The 15,025-nt window shown below is 29.5% G+C and overlaps 1 protein-coding gene across 1 annotated transcript; it reads left to right on the forward strand.

Moving 5' to 3' along the window:
• Positions 1-1,216: 1,216 nt before the first annotated feature.
• On the forward strand, positions 1,217-3,298 carry LOC125873267 (uncharacterized). The gene is made up of 6 exons (XM_049554167.1): positions 1,217-1,720; positions 2,316-2,418; positions 2,519-2,584; positions 2,699-2,854; positions 2,952-3,048; positions 3,165-3,298. Exons 1-6 carry the CDS (start codon positions 1,234-1,236, stop codon positions 3,282-3,284), a joined length of 1,029 nt encoding a protein of 342 aa, XP_049410124.1. The 5' UTR covers positions 1,217-1,233; the 3' UTR covers positions 3,285-3,298.
• The last annotated feature ends 11,727 nt before the right edge of the window (positions 3,299-15,025 follow it).

Consider the following 15,025-nt stretch of genomic DNA (forward strand, 5'->3'; position numbering starts at 1 on the left):
TTTGAATATCTAAATTTTTTATTTAAAATATCGAATTAATATAATCTAATTTAACTTTGAAAATTAGTCATATTGACTTTCGAAAAGCGTAACATGACAAATAAAAATGAACGGAGGAGTATTATTTTAAGAAATCTCATTAATTATCTCTTAAAGCTTGCGATCTTCGTTTAGTTACCTTAACATTCCGCCCCCGCCCCCCGCCCCTACCGTAATGACACATTAGAATCATCTATGATTTCTAAAACATTAATCATCAAATTCAGCAAGAAAATAGTCTAAAATGTTGGACAATTCTGAGAAATCCCCATAGAAGCAAAGTTACTAACAAATTTTTCGACAACTTGTAGTGAGATCCCCAATAAATGTTAACGGCTTTAATAAATCAATTGTCACCTTCAAAAGGACCCAAATATCGCCAAAAACGAGTGCAGTCCAAATTCTTGATTCAGGCCTCTATCCATATCTAATACCCCTCGTTGTTTTATTTCTATCCAAACTTTTTAAAAAAGACTCTCCACACAATAAAAATATTTGAAATCAATAATACAAATTCTTTAAGTTGAACACACTTTTTACTATTTGGTGAATGTGTTTTTCCCTTAGATTCATAGGAACATTTTCATACAATATTTTTATCTATGTTTGACTAAAGTGGGCGTTAGAGAAATGGTTAGAGTACGAAACTTCAAAAACTTATTAATATTATGTACGATATTGAAAGGAGGATTAATTGATTCTAAAAATATAGAAGATAGTTTTGTTTTTTTGTTTTTTTCAGCCAAATCACTATATACCCAAACACATATTTATTTAATTTGCTCTATTATTATGATAATAGTACCAATGATAATTGATACTTATTCCTTAATCGAAATTTAAGTTCTTATTTTGTTTAGATCTGCTTATCTACTATGTACTCTCTGTTTTAATTTATATGACTTACTTTATTTAATAGGATAGAAGGAGTATTTTGTAAGTCATATTCTTGACGTATTTAATTTTTTAAAATAGGAATTAAGTATTATTTTTTGAAAAAACACTTGTAAAGGCAAGTAAATATATGTGATCCTTAACATTATGAATTCGAAAAATTATATTTAACCACTAAAGTTGTACTAACCACAAAGATGCACTCCTTACTTACATGTTGGCCCTTATCTTATAACTGCCCCAACAAGTTTTTAGATGAAAGGAAGAAAAAGTTGTGATTAGTACGACGAGAAGGAAAAAATGTCGAAGGTGGTGGTTTCCTCCATAATCACCGCCTTCGTCTTTCTCGTTGTACTATTCACCCAATTATTCATCAAATTGAATCACAAAGACGGATATTACACACCTAATGGCTTGAGCAGGCGATTAGGACTCAAATCTCGTGACCCCATTTTTGATCCTCTTGTTGCTGAATTGGAGCAAAAGACTAAGGGAAAATCAAATGATAATTCGAGTAGGAGATCGCATAAGAAGGAGGATGAAAAGTATTTTGATAATGATGGGAGATTGAAAACTAGTTTGAGATTGATGGTTTTGTTTCCTATTTTGGACGTTGCACCTAAAGATGGATTTATTGAGTATAAAGAGCTTGAAATTTGGAATACACAACAAGCTATTGATCGATTGCATTATAGGACTTGGAGAGAAATGGAGTTTAGAGATAAGGATGGAGATGGAGCTATTTCTTTCTTTGAATATCTCCCTCAATTTACCAATGAAGACTTAGGTAATTCATTTTCATTCAAGTAAGAATTATTCGCAGGAATGAGAGTCTTGACGTAACTGATAAAGTTGCTTCCATGTGATCGGGATCATGGGTACTGTGAGATATAAAAGCATCCTCTTGTAGAAATGTTAGATAAGGTTGTGTACAATATAATAGACTCTTGTGATTTGATCCTTCTTCAGACTTCACTCATAGTGAAAGTTTAGTGCATTAGGATATCTTTGCCTTTTTTATGAATTAATTACGAGTACAATATTGTTGGGCAAAGAGATCCCAAAGTTATAAACTACTACTTAATATGGTCGCTATGGTTTTCCCCGAAATGCCTCACCATTATTTAGCTAGAGTAATTTATTTTCACTAAACTATGAATTAATTACGAGAATACGTAATTGGTTAAGTTGTCTTCAGAATTCGTGATGTAGAAACAAACTCTTGTAGAAATATATATAAGAAAAGGTTGTATGTATAATAGACTCTTGTGATCCTATCTATCATTATCCAAATTACGCGCTTAATGAGAGCTTAATGCATCAAACTGTCCTTTTTTTCTTTTTATGAATATCTGCTAATGAACCCCATCTTTAATTTACAGAGAAAAATGAGACAAGCCATGGAGATGCAGGATGGTGGATGGCACAATTCAGAAATGCTGATGCTGATCAAAGTGGAACTCTAAACTTATATGAATTTAGAGAGTAATTAACTTTTGCTTCTTTTAAAAAAAAAAAGGTGTGAAACATAAATATTATCAACCTTTGTTTATGTCATTTTAAAGTTTAAATCTTCCTGATGCAGTTTTATGCACCCTGAAGATAGCAGGAACGAACAAATACAAAGGTGGTTGTTGAGAGAAAAAATAAGGTTAGAATGTTTTATTAATTATATATATCGTCAATACATAAAATTTATATTTGAAATATGTTATTGGTTATAATTTTTTGTCTATTATCAATACTAGTTTATTTTAATTACTAGGCAAATGGACGTAAACAAGGATAATATGCTAAATCGATTGGAATTTAGTAACGGTGCTTACAATATTTATAAGACTTACCTTGAATATGAATCTCAAGGAACCAATATTCCAACACCATTTCAAGCATTCGCCAACCTTGACTACGATGGTGACGAGTAATTATTCTTAATTCATATCACTTGTTAATTTTATTTATTAGATACTATAATTAAGTGAATTATGTTTAATTAATTATTATTTTTTGTATGTTAGATTTCTGAGAGTGGAAGAATTGAAACCAATTCTGCAATATTTATGCCCCGGAGAACTCTCCTACGCTAAAGTGTACACAACTTATTTGATTCGAGAGGTAAGTCCGATCGATCTATGAAACAATATATTATATTATGCATTATATATTTTTGATTGATGAGGTTATGGGATTTGAGTCAATCACTAATACTTTGCATTGCTTTTTGTGTGTAGGCTGATGATGACAAAGATGGTAAATTGACATTGGATGAGATATTGAATCATGAAAGTATTTTCTATAGTACTGTTTATGATAACGGTAGAAATGAAGATATTTTTCACGAAGAATTGTGATTTATGGTACGTCATGTATTCAATGTAAATGTAAGTTAGATTGATTCAGATACTCATATAATAGATATGAGAATCAGATCCTTTTTTTCTTATAGGCTTTCTGTTTCTCTTGTTTATTATAATAATCATCCCCCAAGAACCTCTAACATTTTTACTAACGAACACTCTGCACTTTTGTACATAAATGATATTTGTTTCATCTTTTCTTTTTCTTACTTAATATAAATTAGGGCGTGTTTGGCACGTACAAAGGAAAATATTTGTTCATGAAAATTGTTTTTCCTTATGTTATTTTGTTATTTATTTTATGATGGTGTTTGATAAGTGCACATATTCCAAAAATATTAAAAGAATAAATACTCCTATATAATCTTAGACAAATACTCTCATGTGGGATGGGGTCATGCGTTGGAGGGGATGAGGTGGAGTGAAATTTTAGGTGTACTTTGTTTTTTTCTAAAAAAAATATGTCTAATTCAAAAATATTTTCTCGAAAAAGTTCTCCATATTAAATGCACCCTTAATGCGTTACATTTTCTGTCTTAGCTAATAAGTGATCGTTTGGTTTACTTTATGAGATTATTTTATTTACCACGTCTTCTATACGAAATAATTTATTCTATTATTTATATTAAAATTCTTGAATAAATAATTCATGGACAAAATAATACTCATTACTAAACACATAATAAAATAATCTCATGAAATATCTGGAGATTGTTATTCTTATCCCACCAACTAAACGATCTCTTATAGTTTGAGTTACTTTATATAGTCCAATATATGCAACTACTATAAATCTAAAATTCCAATCATCAGCCAATTAAAGGTTCGAAGGATTTAGCTTAACCATCTGATAAACCTAATCATTTGAAGGCCGGCAGCAAATGGATTAATAAAATTATTTCTAGCCATTTTTCCTGAACGAAGAAATTAACTTACCCTTACCATATTGTTATATTTCATCATTCTCTCGGTAGTAGTATATATTGTGCCGCGATTAATCGAAGCTTCAATACAGTTGTTGAGGTTAGGGAGATTATGCTAGCTAAAATTTTATTTTTATTACTGTCAACAGGAGATTATATATGTTAATTCAAAGAGGCAGTTAATCATTTCATCTCGAGCCATGAGGTCAAGCCAGCTGATCATAGTTCAACAAGAAGCAGTTAATTAATTAATAGCGTTGAAGTTAGTTGAATGCTATGTTAAAGAATGACAAAAGTCCCACATCGGTGGTTAATGAGATGGGTGGACTCCTTATAAGGCTTGGACACTCCTCCTCCCTTTGAGCTAGCTTTTGGGGTTAGGCCTAAGACCTAATTTAACATGGTATCAGAGCAGGGCCCGTCTCACCCGATGTTGGGACCCCCAAAATCAAAAGGCTTGGACAATCCTCCTCCCTTTGAGCTAGCTTTTGGGGTGTGAGTTAGGCCTAAGACCTAATTTAACATGCTAGCTGAAGGGAGGAAATTAATCTAGCTAGTTATATACTAGTAGCTAATTAATTATCATGCATTAGCAGTAGCTAATCGTTTTTTTTAATGTATATGTAATACATTTTACTTGTATATACCTTGATGAATAAGAATACAGTTAGAATCCTTCTCTAATTTCTTTCTTCTATCTCCTAAGTCCTGTCATCGCAATTCATCTTCTTAGAGCTTATTCATTACATGTAACTGATCGTTTGGTAAGACGAATAAGATCTACTAAGAATTTTGAAATAAAATGTGCATTTGGTTATTTTAGGAAAAACTACACTTATAACTCTTTTTATGTCTTTTCTGCCTAAATTATGGGAATTGTCAAATATTTCTAGCGTATTATTTAACACAAACTATAGTTCACATAATTATTGATCATGGCTATAATTTAATGAAATTTTCTATTAAATTCGAGACCACTAAACTGAGTTGTATCAGGATTAAGAAGGCAGTCTCACCTGATTTGTATACCTTCTCTATACAAATCACGATTTATCTCTCCTCTCTCCACTTACTGATTTTTCTCTTAAAATTTCTCAATCATGTCAAATTTGAATTTTGAATGCTCTCTTTCTCCCTTCTAATCGTGACATCTCAATTCCAGGTAACCATCTAAACATGTTTCAACCAACTCTTTTCTTTTTTTTTCCATTTGTATATAAAGAATCTCATGAATTTGTATGAACCCTATTTGTATACGTCTTAATAATTTGTTATTATATTGTACATTTATGTATGTATTTGTGTATATACAAACTTTCATTTCTGGTGTTTGGTTTTATATATTTTTTTATTGTATATTTTTTTGGTATATTATCACCCACAATACCTTATACAAATCAATTTTATAATTCCAACACTTATATACAATTACTTATTTATCTATATTAATTGTTTGTATAAACAAATAATTGTATATAATTTGTTATTTGTTTAAACTCAATTTGTATAATTTATACTTAAAAACAACGATATATACAAACGAAAATGAGCATAGCAATTGGAACTATAATTATGGAGCGTAGTTAGATAAACTATAGTTGAGGAGGTTTATTAAGTTTCGTCTCTTAACGATTTATGAAAGCTTAGCCCCCTTCCTAGCTTAGCCCCAATTCGCCTTTAGTTTATTTGATGCCATCACAATTAGGAGTGACAAAATCAAACTCAAGTCTTCAACCCGCTCAACCCGTTTAAATTTGAGCGGGTTATGACTCACCCATTTATTAGCTCAAGCCATTTCAACCCATTAAAAATTGGGTTGATATATAACTTGAATTGACTCATGAGAATTTTTGTTCAAATTTTTTTTCAATTTGATATGTTATATAAAGCCATAATAAAGAATATTATAATTTTATTAGGTACTAAAATAGTTTAAAGAACAAATAAACAATTAAGCTTAGTAAAATTGGATTGGGTTGGGTTGGGTTGAGTTTTTTTTCGTTATATAACCCATGACCTAACTCATTTTGACCCAAGCAAATATGAGTTGAGTTGGATCTTAACCCGATTATTGTCTTAACCCATCATGACCTGCACAAATTAAACCCAACACACCTCGTTGCATGCCACCCCTAATCATTATATATGATGATATCATTTAATATTTGTGCATTTTTTCTTGAATGATTGTTATGGTATCATTGAAGATTTTAGAAGTGTCTCATCAAGAACTACAAATTAACTTGATAAAATATTGGTTGTTCTTCAATTATACAATTTTAATATCATGATAATATATGAATATATTGTGATAATATCACTCGTATACCATCAAATGACTTAGAATTTTTTTTGTAATATCATCACAATATATATATATATATATATAGTATCATTCAATATATGTGAAATTTTATATTATGCAATATACTTTTATGGTATCATTGAAGATTTTACAAGTCTCTCAAAAAGGATTGATATCATTCAATATCATGCAATATAAAATTATTATTTTTTATAATTAAAAAAATATGAAGTTTTAACTTTTGAGGAAAACCCACCATTTCCATCGCAAAAAACCACTCAAATCATCATCATTTTCACCATAATAAATATACATTCACTTTTTTATATATAAAAACTAAAAAGATTTCATTGAAACATTTTTCTTGTGTAGTGAATTGAACTCTCATGATATATTGGAATGAGCTCAAGGATGCATCATTTTTATGAATATTATTTTATCACAAAGATATTACTAATATCAATATTTTTAAAAAATGGTATATTAATCTAGAAGACATCATTTACAAGAACTTAATAATATTTTAATTGGGAAGGTATAATACATATGTACTCTGTTTTCATAAGCTGAAATTTTGTTCCATAGAATTTCTTGATTTTTTATTTTATGTAATGAGGCAGCTAACAATGTATATTACTAAATATGTATACCTTTTTTCATGCACTTATTTTTTTTGGAAAAATTAGTTAACTAGTCAAAATCCTTAACAAAATTATTAAAAACATCTACACTTTAAAATAATTTTTAAAAATGTCAGTATGTCAATATTTTAGCAAATAAAGTGTATCCTAAGTTAGTTCCTAATTTATCTCACATTAAGCCACGTTTCAGCCATCACGTTCTCTCTTTGAAAAATTTTCTTCTCTCATCTAATTCCCTCTTCTAATTGTTCTTCAATTTTTAATCTCCCGTTTCTCTCTAATCAATAGGTGCCATTTTTTTTTCTTCAGAAATTGAAAAAAATATCCCAAAATTTTGTTCACAACAATCCCATTGATTCAGGTATGTATCTTTTTGTGATTTTTAGATTTTTTTAAAACCAATTTTGTCTTTGTTTAAATCATTCAAAATATTTGTTTGTTCAGTTGCTTAGTAAATTCTTCAATTTCGATAGGGCTTTAGATAAGGAAAACTTCAAAGATTCCTCTCTAATGGCGGACTCAAAGAGGATTACAAGAGGTATCCCATTTAATTATCAATTTTCTAACGATTTCCATCTTTTGATCTATGTATTACTCAAGGACTAGTCGACAATGTAGGCTCGGCGGCAAAAATGGCGGAAGAGAAAATATCTAAGCATACACATGTCTCTATCGGCATAATTACATTGTATTCCACAAAAATTGAACACAAAATCATCAATAAATACAAATTCACATTCATAACAAAAATGTATTCATGATTGAGTTATGTATGTATTTTACTTTCATACTGAAAAATTAAAAATAGTATCTCAATGATTAAAATTGTATATTTACATGACTACCAAATATATATTTCTTTTATTTGTATTACAAAAATATTATTACTAATTGTATCCCAATATAATCTAATCATTACATGTGAATACGATTTAAGAACGGATACAAGATTTTGAAAAAAAAATAACATGCATAGTGAAAATAATATAATTTGTTGACGAATGATATAACATTCTTAAAAAAATACAAATTGTTTGGCATACTTATTTGAATGACTATAAACTAAAAAAGAAATACAACATTCTTAATAAAAATACAAATGTTGAGTAAAAGAAAAATAATTGACAAACAAAAATTAATATGAATACAATTTTTGTAACCTTCTTCTCTAACTCTCTCTTCCTTAATTCTTCTTCGTCTGCTATATTTATTTTTTCCAATTTTTTGTTCACCAAAATCAAATTTGAATCCGTTTTCACTTGTGCATTGATAAAACTATGTCTCGTCATCCATAAAAAAATATAATTACCCAGGAAAATTTAAAAAAAAATCATGTCAAACTTCCAAACAAATTAATGATTCAGCAGTTAACAAATACCTGATCGATTTTGTATTTCACGATTATCTCAAAGTTCGAGTTGGAGTTTCTATTCCAAAGTTATTTGTCAATGAAATCCTATTCAATTATTTCAATATTTTCTTTCCACATAGAAAATAATCTGAACAAGATTCGAGAAACAATGGAGAGAAAATTTGATATTGAAAATTTGACAAACAATGAAAGTGGAACAATTGTGGTTTTCTCTTTGAAATTGTAACGGATAAGAAATTCAAGTGATATGTTCCTTTTTTAAAATATTTTCTCCCCTGATTTTCTCAATTATGTTATTCAATAATTGTATTCTTTCAAATTAAACAAATTAAAAAATACATAATCAAATATATAACAAACTCAAATATTGACATTTTTAATAAATATTGTAAATGTGGCTAATGAGTCTTATTAAATACTAAAATATTGGCATTTTGAAAAAAATTCCAATTTTTTTCCAAAGAATTTTACTAGACACTTAACACTTTATCTAAATAATTATCATTCAAGTAGAGTTGTCAATATGGGTTAGGGTCGTTGGGTCGGCCTGGCCTAACCCATGATTTAATAGGGCTGAGCTAAGATTTTTGAAACCCATTTAAGAAAATGACTTTTTAGTCGGTCTGAATAAACCTGTTAATTTGTGGGGTTTAAACAATATGGGTAGGGCCGCCCCGTGGGCCAAATAAAATAAAAATAGAGTATTAAAATAACAAGAGTTCAAACTCAAAATCTATTTAAAATTGAAAAAATCACCCCACGTATATATTTAAGAGACAATATTACGGGTTTTAAATCTACTTTTTAAATATTACTACTTATAACATTTTAATTGCGAGTTGTAACATATCATTTTTTATTAAAAAATTAATTAATTCAATTTTATTAAATAATTAGTCTTTTATAATAATATTTTATAATTTAATTAATAGGTTATATAAATAAAATTAAAATAGAGAATCAATCATAATTATCTAATACACATTTTTAGGGATTTTTTACTTTTCAAATACACCTTTTTTAAAGTCACACGTCAACTATCCACCCCACCACGTTTCTGTCCAATTCTCACGCTATCATCCCCACCCCCACCCCCACCCCCACTCCAACCCACGTTCAAATAGTAAGAATTCTTCTCTCACCATGTTCATCCTCTTCTTCACTGTTCAACCGTAAATCTCTCCCACCATATTCTTTTCTCTTACTTAAAAGAGAATCAAATCTTCATCAAAGTACTAAGAAACTAGATAAACATGTCGAAGAACAATCCTAGAAAGAGCCTCAAATTAGTTCTAATGTTGATTTTGAGGCTCCAACTTTTAACATATTGTCTCAAACTCCATCACCGACCAACAAGAATGCAAATACGGCGAACAGGTGTGTTACCCCTCCAAAGTAGAAACAACGCCCAGAAAAGGAGAAGAAAAGAGAAGTAAAGAAAATTGCAACTCCTCCTCTAAATCGGAAGGGACAAAAGAGAAAAGGGAAAATTGTGAAAACTCCTTTGGATTCTGACTTAGATTTTGTAAGTGAGAAAAAAAAATAAAAAATCAACAAATGTGGATATGAGTCCGTCATCAAAACCCTCCAAAAGAAGAGCAACAATAAACAATGATTCGAAAATCCCAAAGTCAAAAAAGAGAAAAAAAATTGTGAGGGTAAATTTTTTATTCAAATTATTTTCTCAGTTATTCTATTTTTCTTTCATTCATTTTTTCAAAATTGTTTTCCGAACGAAGTGCAACAATGTGTATAAAATTTATATGAAATTTGTATTGTATAGTTCATCTTATGTTTTAAATTGGTATCCAATCATCTGAGTGAGTACATGTTTGGCATGAAATTTATATGATTTCTTGCATCAATATCTATATGCATTAGCATAAAGTTGCTATAAATTTGGTGCGTCTTTTCTAACATTTGTATAGCTTTTGGAGTCTTAATGAAGTTGATGAAATGCTACACTGGTTAGTAGAAATCATCTTTTTTCAAACTGTTTCTTTATGCATATTATTTTGGCATGAAGTTTGTTTAATGTTGGCATGAAATTGCTATGATTTATGCATCTATATTTATATGCCTTGTCATGAAATTGATGTTTCTATTTTTCCAATGGGACATCAGGTGGAAATTAAATGGACACCAATTAGAAATTACATTAAATAGTTTTTGGGTGGGTTTACTTTGTATCCAATTGATCTCCAAATTGAAAATTAAGAATGACACCAAATTGGTATCCGTATAGGAAGAATAAATCTGACAATGTAAATTACCTCATACACATGGTATACAACATTTTTTTCTTTTTTTCCATTGGCATACCACTTGTACACCAAATGCACACCAATTGAAAATTACATTTAATTCAAATATTAATTACATACTTTTAAAATCAGTGGAACTTCAGTTGCATATCAAATGAATATTATTTTCATATTTAAATTTGTCTTGATTATTCTGATCGTTACCAATTGCATACCAGCATGAATTAATCAGTTTTTCACTTCATATTTGAAAAACAATGAATACACAAAAACGATTAAGTAGTACACATAATAAATGTTCTTAAATTATAATTCATTAGCTTAAAAGACAAAATTAATCAAAACATGAGTTTGTCACAATTGAATAACCAAATCAAAATCAAAATAAATTACGACTTTTTTTGTTGCCGGGTAATTTGAACATGTCTTCCTGTTGTATCCCTCCCAACGACGTGTACTGGACGTAACTTTAGACCTCTTGAATTTCACATCAGCAAACCCCTTTCAGCGTTCAAGTTGTGGTCTCCCTACATTCTTTTTTAACCAGGCGGCAACAATTTATGCTCCAACACATAACTTGGTATATCCACATTTTATATACATATTTCAAGCGAAAAGTCATCACTGATAAATACAACATTCATAACAAAAGAATATCAAAATTATACCATTTCCAACTAGTAATTGTCATTTATTAAATAATCAGTATACCAAATTTATTCCATTATTACGCACAAATCCATACATATATAATGCCAAAAAAATGTTCAATCATACCAGATTCACAAATTTCATACTAATTTTTTGTACACTTTCTATACATATTTCATCACTGATTCATACCAAATTCTTACCAAAAGAATACAACAATTATACCGTTCCTAACTAGCAATTGTCATTTATTATAAATAAATAGTATCCAAAACCACAAATTGCACCAGAAATAATATCAAATTTCATACATGTCTAACATAACTAGTATATCAATTTCAATCAAATTTATGTAATTTTTTAAACCAGAAACATATCAAAAAATGAAAAATATTTCATACCAAAAACTAACAACGATATACATTACACTAAAAAAATTCAAAAAAAACACTAACCTGAAGGATCCCATCTATCACCATATTTTATTAATACTGATAAGAAATTGATCATTACAAGAAAATGACGATTATTAAACAAAAACAAATTTGAAGTAGATGAGAGTGACAACTAAGAATATTGTTTGAACGAATTAGAACGAGAGAGAATATTGGGAAGAGAGAGAAACTGTTGAAATTATTTTGAAAATAAATCTGTTTGAAATAATTGTTTTGCGATAAAAAAGGAAAACAAATATTCTATTTTGTTATGACTCTCCTATTTTTATCGTCCTTCAATTATCATTAATATTTTCAAATTGTTTGTTACTCAAAGTTCCCTTTTTGATTTTTTTTTCCAAACTAATTGGTTTTTACTGTTTTTTAAATCCTTTTTAAATAAGTGAAAATGTTATAACTTGTAATTGTTTATTGTTATAACTTGAAAGTTAAAGAATAATGTTATAACTTATAATTATTAGTCCAAAAAATGTCAATTATAAAATTTTCACAAAAAAATTTGAATATTAATAATGAAATAAAATATGTTTATAAAATTAAGTTAATGTTCTATTTATACTTTTACTTGAAACCAAATTTAATAAATATTATAAAGATAATTTTATTTGTGAATTTGATTAACAAATAACAGTAACACCATGTAATATTGTCTTGTTGATATTTATGATAATATTTTTGAATTATAACTTAATTTAAAAACTATAAAAAATATACTTTTTTAAAAAAGTGGGTTGACCTGGCACAACCCGCAACTCACATACTTATGGGTTGAGCTGGTCATTTTTGGCCCACAAAAAATAGATCAATCCGACCTGATCCATCAAATTTCAAAATCTGTTTAAGTTAGCCATATGGTCAAATCATATTGACAACTCTATATTCAAGAAAGAATATTATGAGTATACTAATCAACTCTACCTTCAAGAAAGAGTATTAGGAATATACTAATCATTATGGATGTATTTTATGACATCCCCGCTCCCCCTAATTTGGGATCTTAGAATGGTTTGTACTTTGTAGTACTAGTAATTTTTTACTTCAAAGTCTTAACAATTATTACTATTTAGGTTGACTAAATTCATTAATCCGACCAAAGTAAAGTAGTATATAGTAAGAGTAATAAGCTGAGAAAAATTTAAAACAGATACTTTAATTGCTCCACCAATCGCATCGCAACAGATTACCCAATTAAAATAGAAACAGAAAAAACAATACAAGTAGCACAAGATGAGTACAATAGATTTGCATAATGGGACTCCTAATTCAAGTTCCCCTTTAAATTCGCGTGATCTTTCTCTCTCTACTCTCACTCTATCTCTCTCTAGGGTTTCAGTTGGGCGCCGTTTGGATTTACTCAATCCCACAGTGTAATCTGCTGGTTACAATCTCATTCGCCGCATCTGCAATTTCAGGTAACTCACTCATTTTTTTTTTCAACTGATTAGAAAAATTGATTAGTTTTCTGTAGAACTGATTTTAAGCTTCATCTGATGTTCAATACTTGGAACTTTGATTGATTCGATTGTGGTTCAGGTATTTTGATTCACTTATTTGCATCTTATTGACTGCGTTTTGAGGACTTAGATCTAGTATGACCAAATGATATGCTCTGTTGGTTTTATTGAAATTGGAACTTCTCCAATTGATATAGTGATGCACTGTACATGAAGTAGGTTTTGTTGTGGATCGATATAGTGATCCTATGTTCATATGCACAAGTTCAGTAATTGTGGCTTCTTAAGCTGCTATTTGTGAACCTTAATGAGAGGTTTGCGTTAAGTCATTACTTCTGCTGTTTGATTGAGTTCTGGAGTGCTTTTTAACGAGGCAAAAGGATTGTTTACCCTGAACTGTGTTCATGAACTTTATTAATTTACTTGCAACTGAGGATTTTTTTTTTTTGTGAACAGCCAATCAACATACTTATAATGATTGGATTGGATATCAATGAGAGAAATATTCTACACTTATTCTAACAATCATGTTGCATTCTTCAAATAATTCGACTTATTAATTAACAAGGTTAACTTTCCTCATAGCAAACTTTCAAACTTCTACTCGTGTATTCAATTAAGGTAATGTTTATGTTTTTATGGAATTAGAATTAACAAGAATGCATTAATAATTTCTTTAAAATAATTAAACAAGAGGATTAATATATTTCTATTTTAACTATGAGTCTATTCCCTAATGGTTGGTGTTGTTTTTCAATTGATGCTATATTTCTTAATTTGATATGTAAGGCCTCTGTTGATGTTGCTTCAACTTTTATGTGTCTCTTTTCTCTTGCTTATAGTGGACCTCATCTTTTTTTACATTGTGCTTTAGATTTATGAGGTAGTGTGATTCACATTGAAGGGGAGTCTTGGTGTAACGGGTAAAGTTTCCCCGAGCTCTAGAAACAAGCTTTTGCAGAAATATAGGTTAAGATTGCGTATAATAGACCCTTGTTGTACGGCCTTGATTCCGCACATTAGGGGTGTCAAAAATGAACCCAAACATAGATAGCCCACCCAGAATTTTAAGGGTTGGGCTCAAGATAATTTGAATTGGGTTCAATCTCAACCCATTCAAGCCTAACTCATTTTAAGAGAATCCTTAATTGAGCCCAATTCAATCTCCAATTTCAACCCGTTTTAAAACTCTTTACTAAGATATGTTCCTATATTAAAGGTATGAATTATTATCTATTTAACATCTTTTAGGATTTATCTATCCATTTGTTACTTTTTAAAAAAATAATCTTGAGTTGAAATTCGAATTGTGATTATAAAAGTTAAATATCACTATGTTAAAATTATTGAGATTAATCGGGTCAATTGGGCGGGTCAAGACCCAACCCGTTTTTTAGCCCATTTGAACCCAACCCATTTGAGCCCAAAGTAAACTTGTGCGGGTCAAGACCCAACCCGATTTCTATTTCAACCCATTTTAATATCTCCAATTTCAACCCAACCCACCCATTTGACACCCCTACTGCACATAGTTGGGAGCTAAGGGCGCGGGACTGCCATTTGTTTTTGTGGTTCGCATATAGTTTGGCAAGGGTTATATGTGCAAGGGCTATAATATTAGGATTACAATTATTAGTTGGTGCACATACATTCTTGTTCAACATTTGGTT

The sequence above is a fragment of the Solanum stenotomum genome, chromosome 8 (genome assembly GCF_019186545.1).
Source record: "Solanum stenotomum isolate F172 chromosome 8, ASM1918654v1, whole genome shotgun sequence".
Taxonomy (NCBI): Eukaryota; Viridiplantae; Streptophyta; class Magnoliopsida; order Solanales; family Solanaceae; genus Solanum; species Solanum stenotomum.